General features: G+C 37.1%; 1 protein-coding gene across 1 annotated transcript in view; it reads left to right on the top strand.

The window, feature by feature from the left end:
- Positions 1-1,342: 1,342 nt before the first annotated feature.
- Positions 1,343-17,740, top strand: part of LOC133648322 (disks large 1 tumor suppressor protein-like) — an 84,091-nt gene continuing 67,693 nt past the window's right edge. Inside the window, exons 1-3 of the mRNA XM_062044300.1 lie at positions 1,343-1,665; positions 1,787-1,813; positions 10,664-10,795. Of these exons, the coding sequence (XP_061900284.1) occupies positions 1,798-1,813; positions 10,664-10,795 (148 nt within the window). The 5' untranslated portion in view covers positions 1,343-1,665; positions 1,787-1,797. The remainder of the gene's footprint in view (positions 1,666-1,786; positions 1,814-10,663; positions 10,796-17,740) is intronic.

Raw genomic sequence — 17,740 nt, 5'->3', positions numbered from 1 at the left:
GAGGAAACCCCTCATGAAACAGGCCTGTAGAGATGAAATAGTCTTGTGATTTTTTTCCCACACATACATATTACGCTCTACCACGGTATCGAGCACTATTTTTTGGATAATCTAATTAAGACATATATATATATATATATATATATATATATATATATATATATATATATATATATATATATATATATATATATATATATATATATATATATATATATATATATATATATATATATATATACATGTATATATATACATACATATATATATATATACATGTATATGTATATATATATATATATATATATATATATATATATATATATATATATATATATATATATATATATATATATATATATATATATATATATATATATATATATATATATATATATATATTAGGGCTGTGAATCTTTGGGTGTCCCACGATTCGATTCAATATCGATTTTTGGGGTCACGATTCGATTCAAAATCGATTATTTTTCACTTCAACACGATTCTCGATTCAAGAACGATTTTTTCCCGATTCGAAAGGATTCTCTATTCATTCAATACATAGATTTCAGCAGGATCTACCCCAGTCTGCTGACATGCAAGCAGAGTAGTAGATTTTTGTAAAAAGCTTTTATAATTGTAAAGGACAATGTTTTATCAACGATTGCAATAATGTAAATTTGTTTTAACTATTAAATGAACCAAAAATATGACTTTTTTTTTATCTTTGTGAAAATATTGGACACAGTGTGTTGTCAAGCTTATGAGATGCGATGCAAGTGTAAGCCACTGTGACACTATTAATCTTTTTTTTTTTTTTTAAATAAATGTCTAATGATGATGTCAACGAGGGATTTTTAATCACTGCTATGTTGAAATTGTAACTAATATTGATACTGTTGTTGATAATATTCATTTTTGTTCCACTACTTTTGGTTTGTTCTGTGTCGTGTTTGTGTCTCCTCTCAATTGCTCTGTTTATTGCAGTTCTGAGTGTTGCCGGGTCGGGTTTGGTTTTGGAATTGGATTGCATTGTTATGGTATTGCTGTGTATTGTGTTGTTGGATTGATTAATTAAAAAACTACATTATCTAATTAAAAATAATAATTTAAAAAAAAGAGACGTGAGAATCGCGATTTGAATTCGAATCGATTTTTTTCCACACCCCTAATATATATATATATATATATAGATTTTATTGAATATATATCTGCCATATAGTACAGCTTGATATGCAATGTTAGGCATCCCACCGCTAGAGGGCACCAAAGGCAATCCTTTCGCCAATGACAGCACTGAGCAGGATTGCGGTAGAGTAAAAAAAAAAAAAAAAAAAGGCTAACATTGGAGCAAAAAAAAAAGCCCCAGCGTCAGTGTGTTGGAGCAGCATGCCGTGAAAAGAGAGCATCTTCCCAGGCCGCCAACGACACACTGAGTCGGTGTGGGGGACCGGAGGACAGCGGCGGGCTTCAGGCGGCGGCAGAACGAAGGTGCGGAGTCTTCTCCCCACAGAGGCGCGGCATGAGGAGGAGGAGGAGGCGGAGGAGGAGGAACACGGCACAGCAACTCTGAGGCCGCCTGGCCCCCCCTTTTCCCTTTCCAAACTTGTGCAGAAAGTTGACAGCAGCTGAACTAATGCGTCACTTCTCCCTCGGCGGGAGTTACTAGTAAGTCACGTTGCCATGACAACAGCTCTGTGCTGTGGTTAGCTAGTAGCGACCGTTACTGACTTTTCTTCCCCCCTCCCCGCGCCTGCTAAATTCTCCCCCGACGTGACTTTCCATGAAGTTGGAGGCAGCATGGTGCATAAATACGGTGAGTGACCGTGAACTTCCTCTCAATCTCCCGTCAACAAGTTTTTTTTTTTTGTCCGCCTTAAAACTCTAAACGTGTTCAAGAGGAATGGTGCGTTCAGGTGTGCTCGGTGAGACTACGTCAGGTATTTCAAGTGTGGAATCTGCCGATGGCGCTCACAGGCATTTACTTCAACGTGTTTTTATTGGACATTTTAATAATATTTTTGCATTCATCTAATGGCGTTTGATACAAAATGCGTTTGGAAAATGTTCACTTCACAGTTCAAGTGTGATGAATATTAAGGACGTGTTTCTTATATTTTGTTCACGCATGTGGCAGTGTCTTACCCTGGTTTTGTCTAAACTAAATAGGAGAACCAAACTATGAGAAACAGCTCTCAGTAATAAACATTTAATCAAATTAACTATATGAACATAAATAATGTACAAAACCCAAAAGCAGTGAAGTTGTCACGTTGTGTGAATTGTAAATAAAAACATAATACAATTATTTTCTAATCCTTTTCAACTTGTATTCAATTGAATAGACTACAAAGACAAGATATTTAATGTTCCAACTGGTAAACTTTGTTACAGGTAATATCTGATCCAACCACTTTAAAATACTAAACTCATTCCTATTATTCTTAACAAATACAAAACCCAAAACCAGTGAAGTGGTCACGTTGTGTAAATGGTAAATAAAAACAGAATGCAATGATTTGCACATCCTTTTCAACTTATATTCAATTGAATAGACTGCAAAGACAAGATACTTAATGTTCCAACTGGAAAACTTTCTTTTGTGCAAATATTAGCTCATTTGGAATTTGATGCCTGCAACACGTTTCCAAAAAGCTGGCACAAGTGGCAAAAAAGACTGAGAAAGTTGAGGGAATGCTCTTTATTTGGAACATCCCACAGGTGAACAGGCTAATTGGGAACAGGTGGGTGCCATGATTGGGTATAAAAGCAGCTTCCATGAAATGCTCAGTCATTCCCAAACAAGGACGGGGCGAGGGTCACCACTTTGTCAACAAATGAGTGAGCAAATTGTCCAACAGTTTAAGAACAACATTTCCCAACCAGCTATTGCAAGGAATTTAGGGATTTCACCATCTATGGTCCGTAATATCATCAAAAGGTTCAGATAATCTGGAGAAATCACTGCACGTAAGCGATGATATTACAGACTTGGGATCCCTCAGGCGGTACTGCATCAAAAAGCGACATCGGTGTGTAAAGGATATCACCACATGGGCTCAGGAACACTTCAGAAAACCGCTGTCAGTAACTACAGTCGGTCGCTACATCTGTAAGTGCAAGTTAAAACTCTACTATGCAAAGCGAAAGCCATTTATCAACAACACCCAGAAACACCGCCAGCTTTGCAGGGTCCAAGCTCATCTAGGATGGACTGATGCAAAGTGGAAAAGTGTTCTGTGGTCTGACGAGTCCACATTTCAAATTGTTTCTGGAAACTGTAGACGTCGTGTCATCCAAAACAAAGAGGAAAAGAACCATCCGTATTGTTGTCGCCACAAAGTGTAAAAGCCAGCATCTGTGATGGTATGGGGGTGTATTAGTGCCCAAGACATGGGTAACTTACACATCTGTGAAGGCACCATTAATGCTGAAAGGTACATACAGGTTTTGGAGCAACATATGTTGCCATCCAACGTTATCATGGACGCCCCTGTTTATTTCAGCAAGACAATGCCAAGCCATGTGTTACAACAGCGTGGCTTCATAGTAAAAGAGTGCGGGTACTAGACTGGCCTGCCTGTAGTCCAGACCTGTCTCCCATTGAAAATGTGCGGCGCATTATGAAGCCTAAAATACCACAACGGAGTGTTGAAAAACTTAAGCTGTACATCAAGCAAGAATGGGAAAGAATGCCTCTTCAAAAATGTGTCTCCTCAGTTTACATGTTTACTGAGTGTTGTTAAAAGGAAAGGCCATGTAACACAGTGGTAAAAATGCCCCTGTGGCAACTTTTTTGCAATGTGTTGCTGCCATTAAATTCTAAGTTAATGATTATTTGCAATACAAAATTAATTTTCTCAGTGTGAACATTAAATATATTGTATTTGCAGTCTATTCAATTGAATATAAGTTGAACAGGATTTGCAAATCATTGTATTCTGTTTTTATTTACCATTGAAATAACAACTAGTAAAATAAAAAAAAAATTATATCATATTACGTTGTCTCTTGACAGTTATTTGAAAGCTTGTCTTGACATTAGCATCGTAATAGGGGTGCTGAAAAAACCCGATTCAAATCCGAATCGCGATTCTCATTTCAGGGTTGCTCCAACATGGCAAAATAAAAGCCGCCACACCTTAAAAATTAGGGGTATTTTTAAAGTGGAAAAAATGTAAGTAGTGTGTACAGCTCTGGTAATGGGTACATTCGCACCCACCTGCACAAATTGCTTCAAAATGTAACAATCAAAATAAATATGACTTTTTGTTTTTGTTTACTAGGGCATGCATATATAATATGCATTAGTTTGACCATTTAAAATTAACGATAATAAAAAGGAGATGCTTGGAAATAGCATAAAAATGCCCCAAAAACTTGGAAAAACGCGATTCATAGCGTTACTTTTTGGTGTACTGTTCAGGTATATTTCTTTTATATTTTGATAAATCATCATATTTATGTATTACTAAATTTAAATAGGTATTGATCAATCTTTAAGCTGTATTTGATTTCAGTTTGCTTTTGACATCTTATTTAGAATTGTAGTTGAAACTTTTACAACCTTGTGTTGCGCTCATGATGGCGTAACCAAACTACATTTCATTTAATGATCTTATTTTGAATATGTGTTCACTTTTTTACATTTAGTATATTTAAATATTCATTTATAAACATTGAATACATTTCAAATATCAATAAAATGCAATTGCCTTCATCTTATAGGGTAATGTTTAGTTACACCAAGTCATGAGTGTAACACTAAGCTTCATCACTTTGACTTGTAATATCTCTAATTCTGGTGGTGTTTTATGCTTTTTTCTTTTTGGAACATGTACTATACATATAATACAATAAAGTCCCATATAAAATTATGTTTCTAGCAATACTTTAATTTTGCCTTTGAAAGTAACACTCCAATGTCCATTAGTGGAGCTGTACACTAATATATTGTATAAATGGATTTTGTGTGCACTATTGACTGAATCAGCTATTGATCACCGAAACCGGATGTTATGATGATGTAAGCAATACGCAGGGTATCGTCTGGAGCGCAGGCATCATGTCTGCGATGTGGACGTGCTTTAATGTACCCCAGATACAGTATACACGTGGACAGTCTCTACAAAATGTGCAAATATTAAGGGAAAAGTGGCGGATTTTAAGGAGAGAAAGGCTGGACCAGCAGTGCATAGCAAGTGTTACTTCAGTAAAGCTTGCACATGGAGCGATAGAAATAATGAGTGTCTAAACACAAGTACAGTCTTTAATAACACCAGAAAAAAATGCTAGATATGTTGCTAGCTGTTTTTAGTAAAGAAAAAGTCAGTCCAAGGAATGGAGAAGTCTTTAGAAACTTAAATAATTCTTAACAAAGTACATTGAACAATAGGCAGCAACAATAGAAAAATAGAGCAAAACGATATGAGAAAAAACATACCTTAACTAGATGAAGCAATTCCTGAAGGAATTGCGTGTGAATGCTCCAATGCTGAAGTTGAACTTCAAAATGACTAATTGTTGAAGTAGAACAGACAATTCCTGAACAGGCTGAATATTTTGAAGTTGGAACGGTTTGAATCGGATAAAAAATGTGGGAGTTGTGGAACTTTGACTTATTTTCAATGGGATTTTCATGGAAATTTGGAAAACTTGGGAATTTTTTTGGGAAATGCTGAATATTTCGAAAGTTGTGAATTAGCTTAAATGGTTGGTGTTGGAATTTTTCAAATCGGTCGAGAAATGTTGAAGTAATAACATTTTTAATTGAGAAATGGTATTACAGATTTCCTGGAATCACGGGAAAACCGGGAATTTTTCCAGTTTATAAAACATCTTCGTTTTTTGTCCTGATTAAGAGGAATGTTGTGACCACAAAACAATTGAAATGCATTGAAAAATGTGGAAGGAGTAGTCGCCAGAAAAAAAGGGTGGAAACAGGGTTTTGGAAAACCAGGAATTCTGGGAAATCCTGGAATTTCTTTGAATTTGGAAAAATGATGGTTTGAATTTCCAGGATGTTGGAATCGGTTGAAATATGTGGGAGTTGTGGAACTTTGAATTATTTTCAATGGGAATTTCATAGAAATTTGGGAAAAGCGGGAATTTTTTAGGGAAATGTTGAATATTTGGAATGTTGTGAATTAGCTTAAATGGTTGGTCTTGGAATTTTTCAAATCGGTCGAGAAATGTTGAAGTAATAACATTTTTAATTGAGAAATGGTATTACAGATTTCCTGGAATCTCAGGAAAACCGGGAATTTTTCCAGTTTATAAAACATCTTCGTTTTTTGTCCCGATTAAGAGGAATGTTTTGACGGTGGAAAGTTTGAAATAAGTTGAAAAATGTGGGAGGCGTAGTCACCAGAAAAAAGGGAGGAAATAGGGCTTTGGAAAACAAGGAATTCTGGAAAATCCTGGAATTTTTTTGAACTTGTAAAAATTATAGTTTGAATTTCCACGATGGTGGAATGTGTAGAAGGTGGAATGGTTTGAATCGGTTGAAAAATGTGGGAGTTGTGGAACTTTGAATTCTTTTCAATGGGAATTTCATGGAAATTTAGGAAAAGCTGGAATTTTTTTTGGAAATGTTGAATATTTTGAAAATTGTGAATTGGTTGGTATTGGAATTTTTCAAATCGGTCGAGAAATGTTGAAGTAATAACATTTTTAATTGAGAAATGGTATTACAGATTTCCTGGAATCACGGGAAAACCGGGAATTTTTCCAGTTTATAAAACATCTTCGTTTTTTGTCCTGATTAAGAGGAATGTTTTGACGACAAAACAGTTGAAATGCGTTGAAAAATGTGGAAGGAGTAGTCGCCAGAAAAAAAGGGTGGAAACAGGGTTTTGGAAAACCAGGAATTCTGGGAAATCCTGGAATTTCTTTGAATTTTGAAAAATGATGGTTTGAATTTCCAGGATGTTGGAATGTGTTGAAGGTGGAATGGTTTGAATCGGTTAAAAAATGTGGGAGTTGTGGAACTTTGAATTCTTTTCAATGGGAATTTCATGGAAATTTGGGAAAAGCTGTAATTTTTTTGGAAATGTTGAATATTTTGAAAGTTGTGAATTAGCTTAAATGATTGGTGTTGGAATTTTTCAAATTGGTCGAGAAATGTTGAAGTAATAACATTTTTAATTGAGAAATTGTATTACAGATTTCCTGGAATCACGGGAAAACCGGGAATTTTTCCAGTTTATAAAACATCTTCGTTTTTTGTCCTGATTAAGAGGAATGTTGTGACCACAAAACAATTGAAATGCATTGAAAAATGTGGAAGGAGTAGTCGCCAGAAAAAAAGGGTGGAAACAGGGTTTTGGAAAACCAGGAATTCTGGGAAATCCTGGAATTTCTTTGAATTTGGAAAAATGATGGTTTGAATTTCCAGGATGTTGGAATGTGTTGAAGGTGGAATGGTTGGAATCGGTTGAAATATGTGGGAGTTGTGGAACTTTGAATTATTTTCAATGGGAATTTCATAGAAATTTGGGAAAAGCGGGAATTTTTTAGGGAAATGTTGAATATTTGGAATGTTGTGAATTAGCTTAAATGGTTGGTCTTGGAATTTTTCAAATCGGTCGAGAAATGTTGAAGTAATAACATTTTTAATTGAGAAATGGTATTACAGATTTCCTGGAATCTCAGGAAAACCGGGAATTTTTCCAGTTTATAAAACATCTTCGTTTTTTGTCCCGATTAAGAGGAATGTTTTGACGGTGGAAAGTTTGAAATAAGTTGAAAAATGTGGGAGGCGTAGTCGCCAGAAAAAAGGGAGGAAATAAGGCTTTGGAAAACAAGGAATTCTGGAAAATCCTGGAATTTTTTTGAACTTGTAAAAATTATAGTTTGAATTTCTACGATGGTGGAATGTGTTGAAGGTGGAATGGTTTGAATCGGTTGAAAAATGTGGGAGTTGTGGAACTTTGAATTCTTTTCAATGGGAATTTCATGGAAATTTAGGAAAAGCTGGAATTTTTTTTGGAAATGTTGAATATTTTGAAAATTGTGAATTGGTTGGTATTGGAATTTTTCAAATCGGTCGAGAAATGTTGAAGTAATAACATTTTTAATTGAGAAATGGTATTACAGATTTCCTGGAATCACGGGAAAACCGGGAATTTTTCCAGTTTATAAAACATCTTCGTTTTTTGTCCTGATTAAGAGGAATGTTTTGACGACAAAACAGTTGAAATGCGTTGAAAAATGTGGAAGGAGTAGTCGCCAGAAAAAAAGGGTGGAAACAGGGTTTTGGAAAACCAGGAATTCTGGGAAATCCTGGAATTTCTTTGAATTTGGAAAAATGATGGTTTGAATTTCCAGGATGTTGGAATGTGTTGAAGGTGGAATGGTTTGAATCGGTTGAAAAATGTGGGAGTTGTGGAACTTTGAGTTCTTTTCAATGGGAATTTCATGGAAATTTGGGAAAAGCTGGAATTTTTTTGGAAATGTTGAATATTTTGAAAGTTGTGAATTAGTGTTGGAATTTTTCAAATCGGTCGAGAAATGTTGAAGTAATAACATTTTTCATTGAGAAATGGTATAACAGATTTCCTGGAATCACGGGAAAACCAGGAATTTTTCCAGTTTATAAAACATCTTCGTTTTTTGTCCTGATTAAGAGGAATGTTTTGACGACGAAACGGTTGAAATGCGTTGAAAAACGTGGGAGGCGTAGTCGCCAGAAAAAAAGGGTGGAAACAGGGCTTTGGAAAACCAGGAATTCTGGAAAATCCTGGAATTTTTTTGAACTTTAAAAAATGATAGCTTGAATTTCCAGGATGGTGGAATGTGTTGAAGGTGGAATGGTTTGAATCGGTTGAAAAATGTGGGAGTTGTGGAACTTTGAATTCTTTTCAATGGGAATTTCATGGAAATTTGGGAAAAGCGGGATTTTTTTTGAAATGTTGAATATTTTGAAAGTTGTGAATTAGTGTTGGAATTTTTCAAATCGGTCGAGAAATGTTGAAGTAATAACATTTTTCATTGAGAAATGGTATTACAGAATTCCTGGAATCTCGGGAAAACCGGGAATGTTTCCAGTTTATAAAACATCTTCGATTTTTGTCCCGATTAAGAGGAATGTTTTGACGACAAAACGTTTGAAATGTGTTGAAAAATGTGGAAGGAGTAGTCGCCAGAAAAAAAGGGTGGAAACAGGGCTTTGGAAAACCAGGAATTCTGGAAAATCCTGGAATTTTTTTGAATTTGGAAAAAGTATAGTTTGAATTTCCAGGATGGTGGAATGTGTTGAAGGTGGAATGGTTTGAATCGGTTGAAAAATGTGAAAATGGTGGAAGTTTGAAAAATGGCCAATTCATTTTGAATGGGGAAAAACGTCCCGGAAAACCTGGAATTTTGGGAAACCTGGGAATTTTTTTGGAATTTGTCAAGGGAAAGCCCGCCATTCCCGAACAGGCTGAACAGCTTGAAGTTGGAACGGTTTGAATCGGGTGAAAAATGTAGAAGGTAGAGCGCGCCAAAATCTGGAGAAGAAGAAAAATTTAAGAAATAGATTAATTTTGGTGTAGAAAAGCATATGTGTGAATGTTTTGGAGCATTCACACAAACAAATAATAATGGAACAGATTTGTTTTTAATTGTATTTATAACTTTTTTAACATCTTTAAAGAAAATATATATAATATTTATGGCAGATTATGCATATTATGTGATGATGTCATATTGACCACAAACCCTTAAATGTGGGGGAAATCCTGCATTTATTCCGATTCACAATTAATTCATAATTTTCCAAAATTCATTTTGAAAACAACAATGCTTTTTTTTAATAAATAAGTTTTTAGGCCATCTCCAGCTCACTTGCTGTGTGTGTACGTCATACGTCATGGGGTCATTGTCCTGTTTTATTAGTATATATACATTGTGGAGGTGTCTCCCTTCCGGGTTCTTCGGACCACCAAGCACTGACATGACAGTTCCTTTCAGGGTTGAGAACACTGTTTTATTTTGCAATAAATTGTCTCTGATGTGCTTTTCAGCAATTGTCTTTGCGTTGGTCTGTCTCGCTCTCGCTCTCGCTCGTGCTCCAACTCCACCTCCTCTCTCCTCCCCGGCTGCTGCCCTTTAACAGAGCGACAGGTGATTAGATAAGCAGGCCCAGGTGGGCCATCTACGCACCTGTCGCTGATCTCGAAGCCGGTCCTGGCACACCCCGCTTCGCTGCAGGTCCGCAGGCCACGCCCCCCTCCACATACATATTGTGAGAATATGTTTGAATTGAGAATCGTGTAGAATCAAGTATTCATTCTGATTTGAATCGAATTGTGTGTTGTAAGAGTCACATCCCTACTAAATAACCTCTGTTTTTGGAAGAACTTGCTAGCAAGTGTTGTGTGGCTGCTTCCCTCCAGACCTTTGATGTGTGTGAGTGACCGGAAGAAAAGCTCCGACTCACTTGGCAAATATTTGTTGATTTGCATGCTCGCTATAGCAGGAATACGAGTCTTTTTCATTCGAATTTTTCGAGAGGTCATTTTTTTGGGGGTCATTAATTTCCATCCAAACCGAGCATTAGGAGGACTTTTTGGCCGCGCTCTCGTCCATCCAGCCCTACAAGTCTCGTACTGGACATGATGACACTGTGCACAGGATAACGTTGAAATATTCACACTGGAATCTTGCGTCTTTTGTGAGGCAGACACTGAGCGAGCGGTGGGGCTGCTCAGAAGGTACCAGGCCAGCTTGACCAGTCCAGAGGAGCAGACCCTGAAGACCAGTGTGGGCAAAGTGTCTTCCATTTTGGGCAGCCAGCTCTTTCAAGCCCTTCTTGGTAAGTAGCAACATCGAACGCAATCCCAGACCCGCGGTACTTTCTACATAGTTTTTTTTTTAGACCTTTAACATCAAAACTGTCGCCGCCATTATGATGTGCAGTGCTGTTTTTTAAATGACCGTAAATCTTGAACTATAGAAAGTAATTCAATGGTTGGAATCTGTGCTTTTGAGTGTTATAGGAGTTATTACGGTAATCTCAGTGTTTCCCATAAACTGCCAAGATACCTGTGGCGGTGGGGGCGTGGCTATGGGCGTGGCCATGGGCATGGTCACCATGACATAATCGAGTAATTTGCATAATTTACTACAATGATTTGATTTTCTCTAAAAAGGCTAAAAAAATGTACACTTACTAATTAATAATAACAGTTTTGTTTTAAACGTCCATCCATCCATCCATCCATTGTACAATATAATTACAACACTTTATGTACATATTTATATACAGATTTGAACAATAAGTTATTCACTGAAATATATTTATTAATTGTGGTTCTTACAAAAAATATATCTTATAAAATATAAAAGCTAAAATGTCTCAAAGCTCTGCCCCTTTAATTAGTGCATACTAAATCATTTAACTTTAGCCTACTACTACAACCATATTATTTACCAGCAACATAAAGTGAAACAGAGGCAGAGGTGTCCTGCCACAGTCAGTAACAAATAAACAGGAAACAGTAGTGGTGGTAGATAGACACAGAGCTTCATCAAACATCTGATCCACTGAACAAAGAGCTCCAAAAATCTTGAACTTTAGACTGCCATCAGTTTTACTCCCTACACTTAACCATGTGTTTCCTACTGCCTGCAGACTTTGCACCCTTTGTTATATACACATGTTGTGTTTCTAATATAAATACATTTAATAAAGTCAAATACAAATAAGGCAACAAGAGAAGTATCCTACACTTCTCTTTTGTAAAGTAAATCTGAACAGCCGATATGGGCATCTACATCAACTATATGATTTGCCTGAGAAGCTGGAGAGGACAAAAAAAAAAAAAAAAAAAAAAAAAAAAAATTTAATTTTTTTTATTTGTGGCGGACGTAAATCTTTCGTGGCGGGACGCCACAAATAAATGAATGTGTGGGAAACCCTGAATCTACGTCACAGCAGCTCAGACCAGGGACAAAGCAGAGTGGGTGGGGTTTGTTTTCAGACCAGCCGGCCCCAAACGCATGTATCAGGAACAGATGCAGGAGCAGATTTTTACAACCAATTTCTGCATAAAAGTGATAATATATCATATTATAGTTTTTTTTTTTTACACTTTGCATTCATATTTTGCTGTTTGGTACATTTTTGTTGTGTTTTGCTTGATCTGAGAAGTAAAAGAGGAGTGATGTTCATATAATGTTGATATTCAGTGTTTTATTGTTCATAGATAATATTGTAAATTCCACTTTCTTTATTTTCATGTACATTTTGGGTGTCCCATTCAGTAAAAAACTGTACAAATCCATTCTGTTTTTTTGAGGTGGTCTGTCATACATTTTTTTAGAACTCTATATTCAGGAACACTTTGGAAAAGTAGGAATTCCGAAAAATCGCTCGTCTTTTACTACACTATGTCCTTCACAAGTGTATGTAAACTTTTGACCACGACTGTATATATATGTATAAGTGTATGTATGTATGAACACTCATGGTCAAAAGTTTACATAATGTCATGGCTGTCTTGAGTTGACAATCATTTCTACAACTCTTATTTGTTTGTGATTGGAGCACATACTTGTTGGTCACAAAAAACATTGATGAAGTTTGGTTCTTTTATGAATTTATTATGGGTCTACTGAAAATGTGAGCAAATGTGCTGGGTCAAAAGTATACATACAGCAATGTTAATATTTGCTTACATGTCCCTTGGCAAGTTTCACTGCAATAAGGCACTTTTGGTAGCCATCCACAAGCTTCTGCTTGAATTTTTGACCACTCCTCTTGACAAAATTGGTGCAGTTCAGCTAAATTTGTTGGTTTTCTGACATGGACTTGTTTCTTCAGCATTGTCCACACGTTTAAGTCAGGACTTTGGGAAGGCCATTCTAAAACCTTCATTCTAGCCTGATTTAGCCATTCTTTTATCACTTTTGACGTGTGTTTGGGGTCATTGTCCTGTTGGAACACCCAACTGTGCCCAAGACCCAACCTCCGGGCTGATGATTTTAGCTTGTCCTGAAGAACTTGGAGGTAATCCTTCTTTTTCATTGTCCCATTTACTCTCTGTAAAGCACCAGTTCCATTGGCAGCAAAACAGGCCCAGAGCATAATACTACCACCACCATGCTTGACGGTAGGAAAGGTGTTCCTGGGATTAAAGGCCTCACCTTTTCTCCTCTAAAGATATTGCTGGGTATTGTGGCCAAACAGCTCCATTTTTGTTTCATCTGACCATGAAACTTTCCTCCAGAAGGTCTTATCTTTGTCCATGTGATGTCAGATGAAACAAAAATTTAGCTGTTTGGCCACAATACCCAGCAATATGTTTGGAAGAGAAAAGGTGAGGCCTTTAATCCCAGGAACACCATACCTACCGTCAAGCATGGTGGTGGTAGTATTATGCTCTGGGCCTGTTTTGCTGCCAATGGAACTGTTGCTTTACAGAGAGTAAATGGGACAATGAAAAAGGAGGATTACCTCCAAATTCTTCAGGACAAGCTAAAATCATCAGCCCGCAGGTTGGGTCTTGGGCGCAGTTGGGTGTTCCAACAGGACAATGACCCCAAACACACGTCAAAAGTGGTAAAGGAATGGCTAAATCAGGCTAAAATTAAGGTTTTAGAATGGCCTTCCCAAAGTCCTGACTTAAACATGTGGACAATGCTGAAGAAACAAGTCCATGTCAGAAAACCAACACATTTAGCTGAACTGCACCAATTTGTCAAGAGGAGTGGTCAAAAATTGAGGCAGAAGCTTGTGGATGGCTACCAAAAGCGCCTTATTGCAGTGAAACTTGCCAAGGGACATGTAAGCAAATATTAACATTGCTGTATGTATACTTTTGACCCAGCACATTTGCTCACATTTTCAGTAGACCCATAATAAATTCATAAAAGAACCAAACTTCATGAATGTTTTTTGTGACCAACAAGCATGTGCTCCAATCACAAAAAAACAAGAGTTGTAGAAATTATTGGAAACTCAAGACAGCCATGTCATTATGTTCTTTACAAGTGTATGTAAACTTTTGACCACGACTGTATATGTGTATATATACTGTATACATGTATGTATATATTTATATACAGTATATGTACTGTATATATGTATGCATATGTATGTGTATATATATGTATAAATGTGTTTGTGTGTGTATGTATATATATATATACACTACTGTTCAAAAGTTTGGGGTCACCCAAACAATTTTGTGGAATAGCCTTCATTTCTAAGAACAAGAATAGACTGTCGAGTTTCAGATGAAAGTTCTCTTTTTCTGGCCATTTTGAGCGTTTAATTGACCCCACAAATGTGATGCTCCAGAAACTCAATCTGCTCAAAGGAAGGTCAGTTTTGTAGCTTCTGTAACAAGCTAAACTGTTTTCAGATGTGTGAACATGATTGCACAAGGGTTTTCTAATCATCAATTAGCCTTCTGAGCCAATGAGCAAACCCATTGTACCATTAGAACACTGGAGTGATAGTTGCTGGAAATGGGCCTCTATACTCCTATGTAGATATTGCACCAAAAACCAGACATTTTCAGCTAGAATAGTCATTTACCACATTAGCAATATATAGAGTGTATTTCTTTAAAGTTAAGACTAGTTTAAAGTTATCTTCATTGAAAAGTACAGTGCTTTTCCTTCAAAAATAAGGACATTTCAATGTGACCCCAAACTTTTGAACGGTAGCGTATATCTATCTATCTATCTATCTATCTATCTATCTATCTATCTATCTATCTATCTATCTATCTATCTATCTATCTATCTATCTATCTATCTATCTATCTATCTATCTATCTATCTATCTATCTATCTATCTATCTATCTATCTATCTATCTATCTATCTATCTATCTATCTATCTATATCGCAGGGCTGTAATCACACCAATTACTTCAGTATTAACACACCAAATAAATTGTCTTAATGTAGAATCGGTAATGATGGAGCAGGCTCCACCAAGTGCATGGCAAGTAAGTGGGCATTCTTTCAAAATAAGATGCTCGAAAGACAACAAATAAAATTGATGCCATTTCAAACACATTTCTTTGCGACCTGCGGACCAAGGGTTGGGTACCACTGCTTTGAACGATTAAACATAGCCAACTCGCTTTTTTTGTGTTTATTGAGACAATAAACAAACACAATCAAAGCGGTAATAATGCCCATGGTGTTGAGTCTTGTCGTGTTTGTTACAGCCACAGAAAGTCACAGGATGTTTATGGCGGTCATGTTGTTTTAACTTGAAGTGAGTCGTGAAAGAGACCATTCATCAGTCCTCCTACAAAGAGCTTACTTGTACACTCTCACTGCTCACATTATAACCAAACACCAATAAAAGCGCAGTCTATCTATAGACTAATAGGACGGACTTCTTCTCACATCGTGAATTGACGCCGCTGACAACAGCGCCACGCCCTTCACCCGGACCACAGAGTTGACTCACCAGCTTCCAGAAAGCCACCGTCGTCCTTTTTGAATGAATGTGACTAATCCCTCAATGCTGAAATATGTAGGATTTCCACAGAAGCCTTGTTATTGTTACTACAACTCGACGTAGTAACTTCTCCTCATGATATTTGAGCCTATAGTTCCTTTCAAAACCCACTGCTGAGTGGTCTTTTTGTTTAATTACTCTGTTGACTCACAGCTTGGGTCAGTAAAAGAGCAACATTCCTATTCATGGCTTCCCAACTGTGCTTTGATTTTGGTTTTGTTTGCTGTCATTGTTTGTACATTCCTTTTGGACTACAGTATCACATTCTATTCTTTGTTTTACTTATTCGATTTAAACTATTATGTACATACTTGTGGTCTTGTGGGCCTCATTAGGCTAAATCTGGGACCTCGGGTACTCATATCATCATTGGCGGTCACTCGAACGAGTATGACGATCTTCCTGGTAGGGGTGTATCCCTTTATGGAGGATGCCTGTGCGTGACTTTGTTTTACGTGGGGAGACTGGTGCACAGACAGTTACCACACGATCCTTGACAGAATCGGGTCAGGGTCCAGTGGCATGGAGTCCCAAGACGACTGGGGACCCTATTCTGCTGCAGCCTTCTTTCGCCATCGCAGCCGTTGTGGTAGTTCTTAAATCTACCGTCTTCCGCCTGCTCCGCCGTTGAGGTCTTCACAGTATCCCTGGCTAGGGGGCAGTCAGGTACTAGGCCTTTGCCAAGGGCCACCTGGGGTAACAGTAGTAAAGGGGTTAACCTCCTAGTGCCCCAAGACCCCATAGAGGAGCCTCCACTGCCGGATGCCCTTGGGTACTACATTTGTGCTAGTACAGTGGAACCTTGATTTAGTGTATCAATCAATCAATCAATGCAGTGTTTCCCACACATTCATTTATTTGTGGCGGCCCGCCACGAAAGAATTATGTCTGCCACAAATTTAAAAAAAAATTAAAAACATTTTTTTATTTTTATTTTTTTTGTGTGTCCTTTCCAGCTTCTCAGGCAAATCATATAGTTGATGTAGATGCCCATATAGGCTGTTCAGATTTACTTTACAAAAGAGAAGTGTAGGATACTTCTCTTGTTGCCTTATTTGTATTTGACCACTACTGTTTTCTGTTTATTTGTTACTGACTGTGGCAGGACATCTCTGCCTCTGTTTCACTTTATGTTGCTGGTAAATAATATGGTTGTAGTAGTAGGCTAAAGTTAAATTATTTAGTATGCACTAATTAAAGGGGCAGAGCTTTAAGAGACATTTTAGCTTTTATATTTTATAAGATATATTTTTTGTAAGAACCACAATTAATAAATATATTTCAGTGAATAACTTATTGTTCAAATCTGTATATAAATATGTACATAAAATGTTGTAATTATATTGTAAAATGGATGGATGGATGGATGAATGGACGTTTAAAACAAAACTGTTATTATTAATTAGTAAGTATACATTTTTTGAGCCTTTTTAGAGAAAATCATATCATTGTAGTAAATTATGCAAATTACTCGATGATGTCATGGTGACCACGCCCATAGCCACGCCCCCACCGCCACAGGTATCTTGGCAGTTTATGGGAAACACTGCAATGTTTATTTATATAGCCCTAAATCACAAGTGTCTCAAAGGGCTGCACAAGCCACAACGACATCCTCGGTACAGAGCCCACATAAGGGCAAGGAAAAACTCACCCCAGTGGGACGTCGATGTGAATGACTATGAGAAACCTTGGAGAGGACCGCATATGTGGGTAACCCCCCCCTTCTAGGGGAGACCTAAAGCAATGGATGTTGAGTGGGTCTGACATAATATTGTGAGGGTCCAGTCCATAGTGGATCCAACATATCAGCGAAAGTCCAGTCCACAGTGGATCCAACATAATAGTGAGAGTCCAGTCCATAGTGGGGCCAGCAGGAAACCACCCCTCCACAAGGAAGAGGGGTGCAGAGGAGAAAAGAAAAGAAATGGCAGATCAACTGGTCTAAAAAGGGGGTCTATTTAAAGGCTAGAGTATACAAATGAGTTTTAAGATGGGACTTAAATGCTTCTACTGAGGTAGCATCTCTAACTGTTACCGGGAGGGCATTCCATAGTACTGGAGCCCCAATAGAAAACGCTCTGTAGCTCCAGAGTGTACAGCTCTGGTAATGGGTACATTCGCACCCACCTGCACAAATGTACTTCAAAATGTAACAATCAAAATAAATGTGACTTTTTTTTGCTTGTTTACTAGGGCATGCATATATAATATGCATTAGTTTGACCATTTAAAATCAACGATAATAAAAAGGAGATGCTTGGAAATAGCATAA

This window comes from Entelurus aequoreus, linkage group LG04, assembly GCF_033978785.1.
Source record: "Entelurus aequoreus isolate RoL-2023_Sb linkage group LG04, RoL_Eaeq_v1.1, whole genome shotgun sequence".
NCBI lineage: Eukaryota > Metazoa > Chordata > Actinopteri > Syngnathiformes > Syngnathidae > Entelurus > Entelurus aequoreus.
The sequence above is the reverse complement of the archived record's forward strand: the minus strand, read 5'-3'. Positions and strand labels throughout refer to the sequence as shown.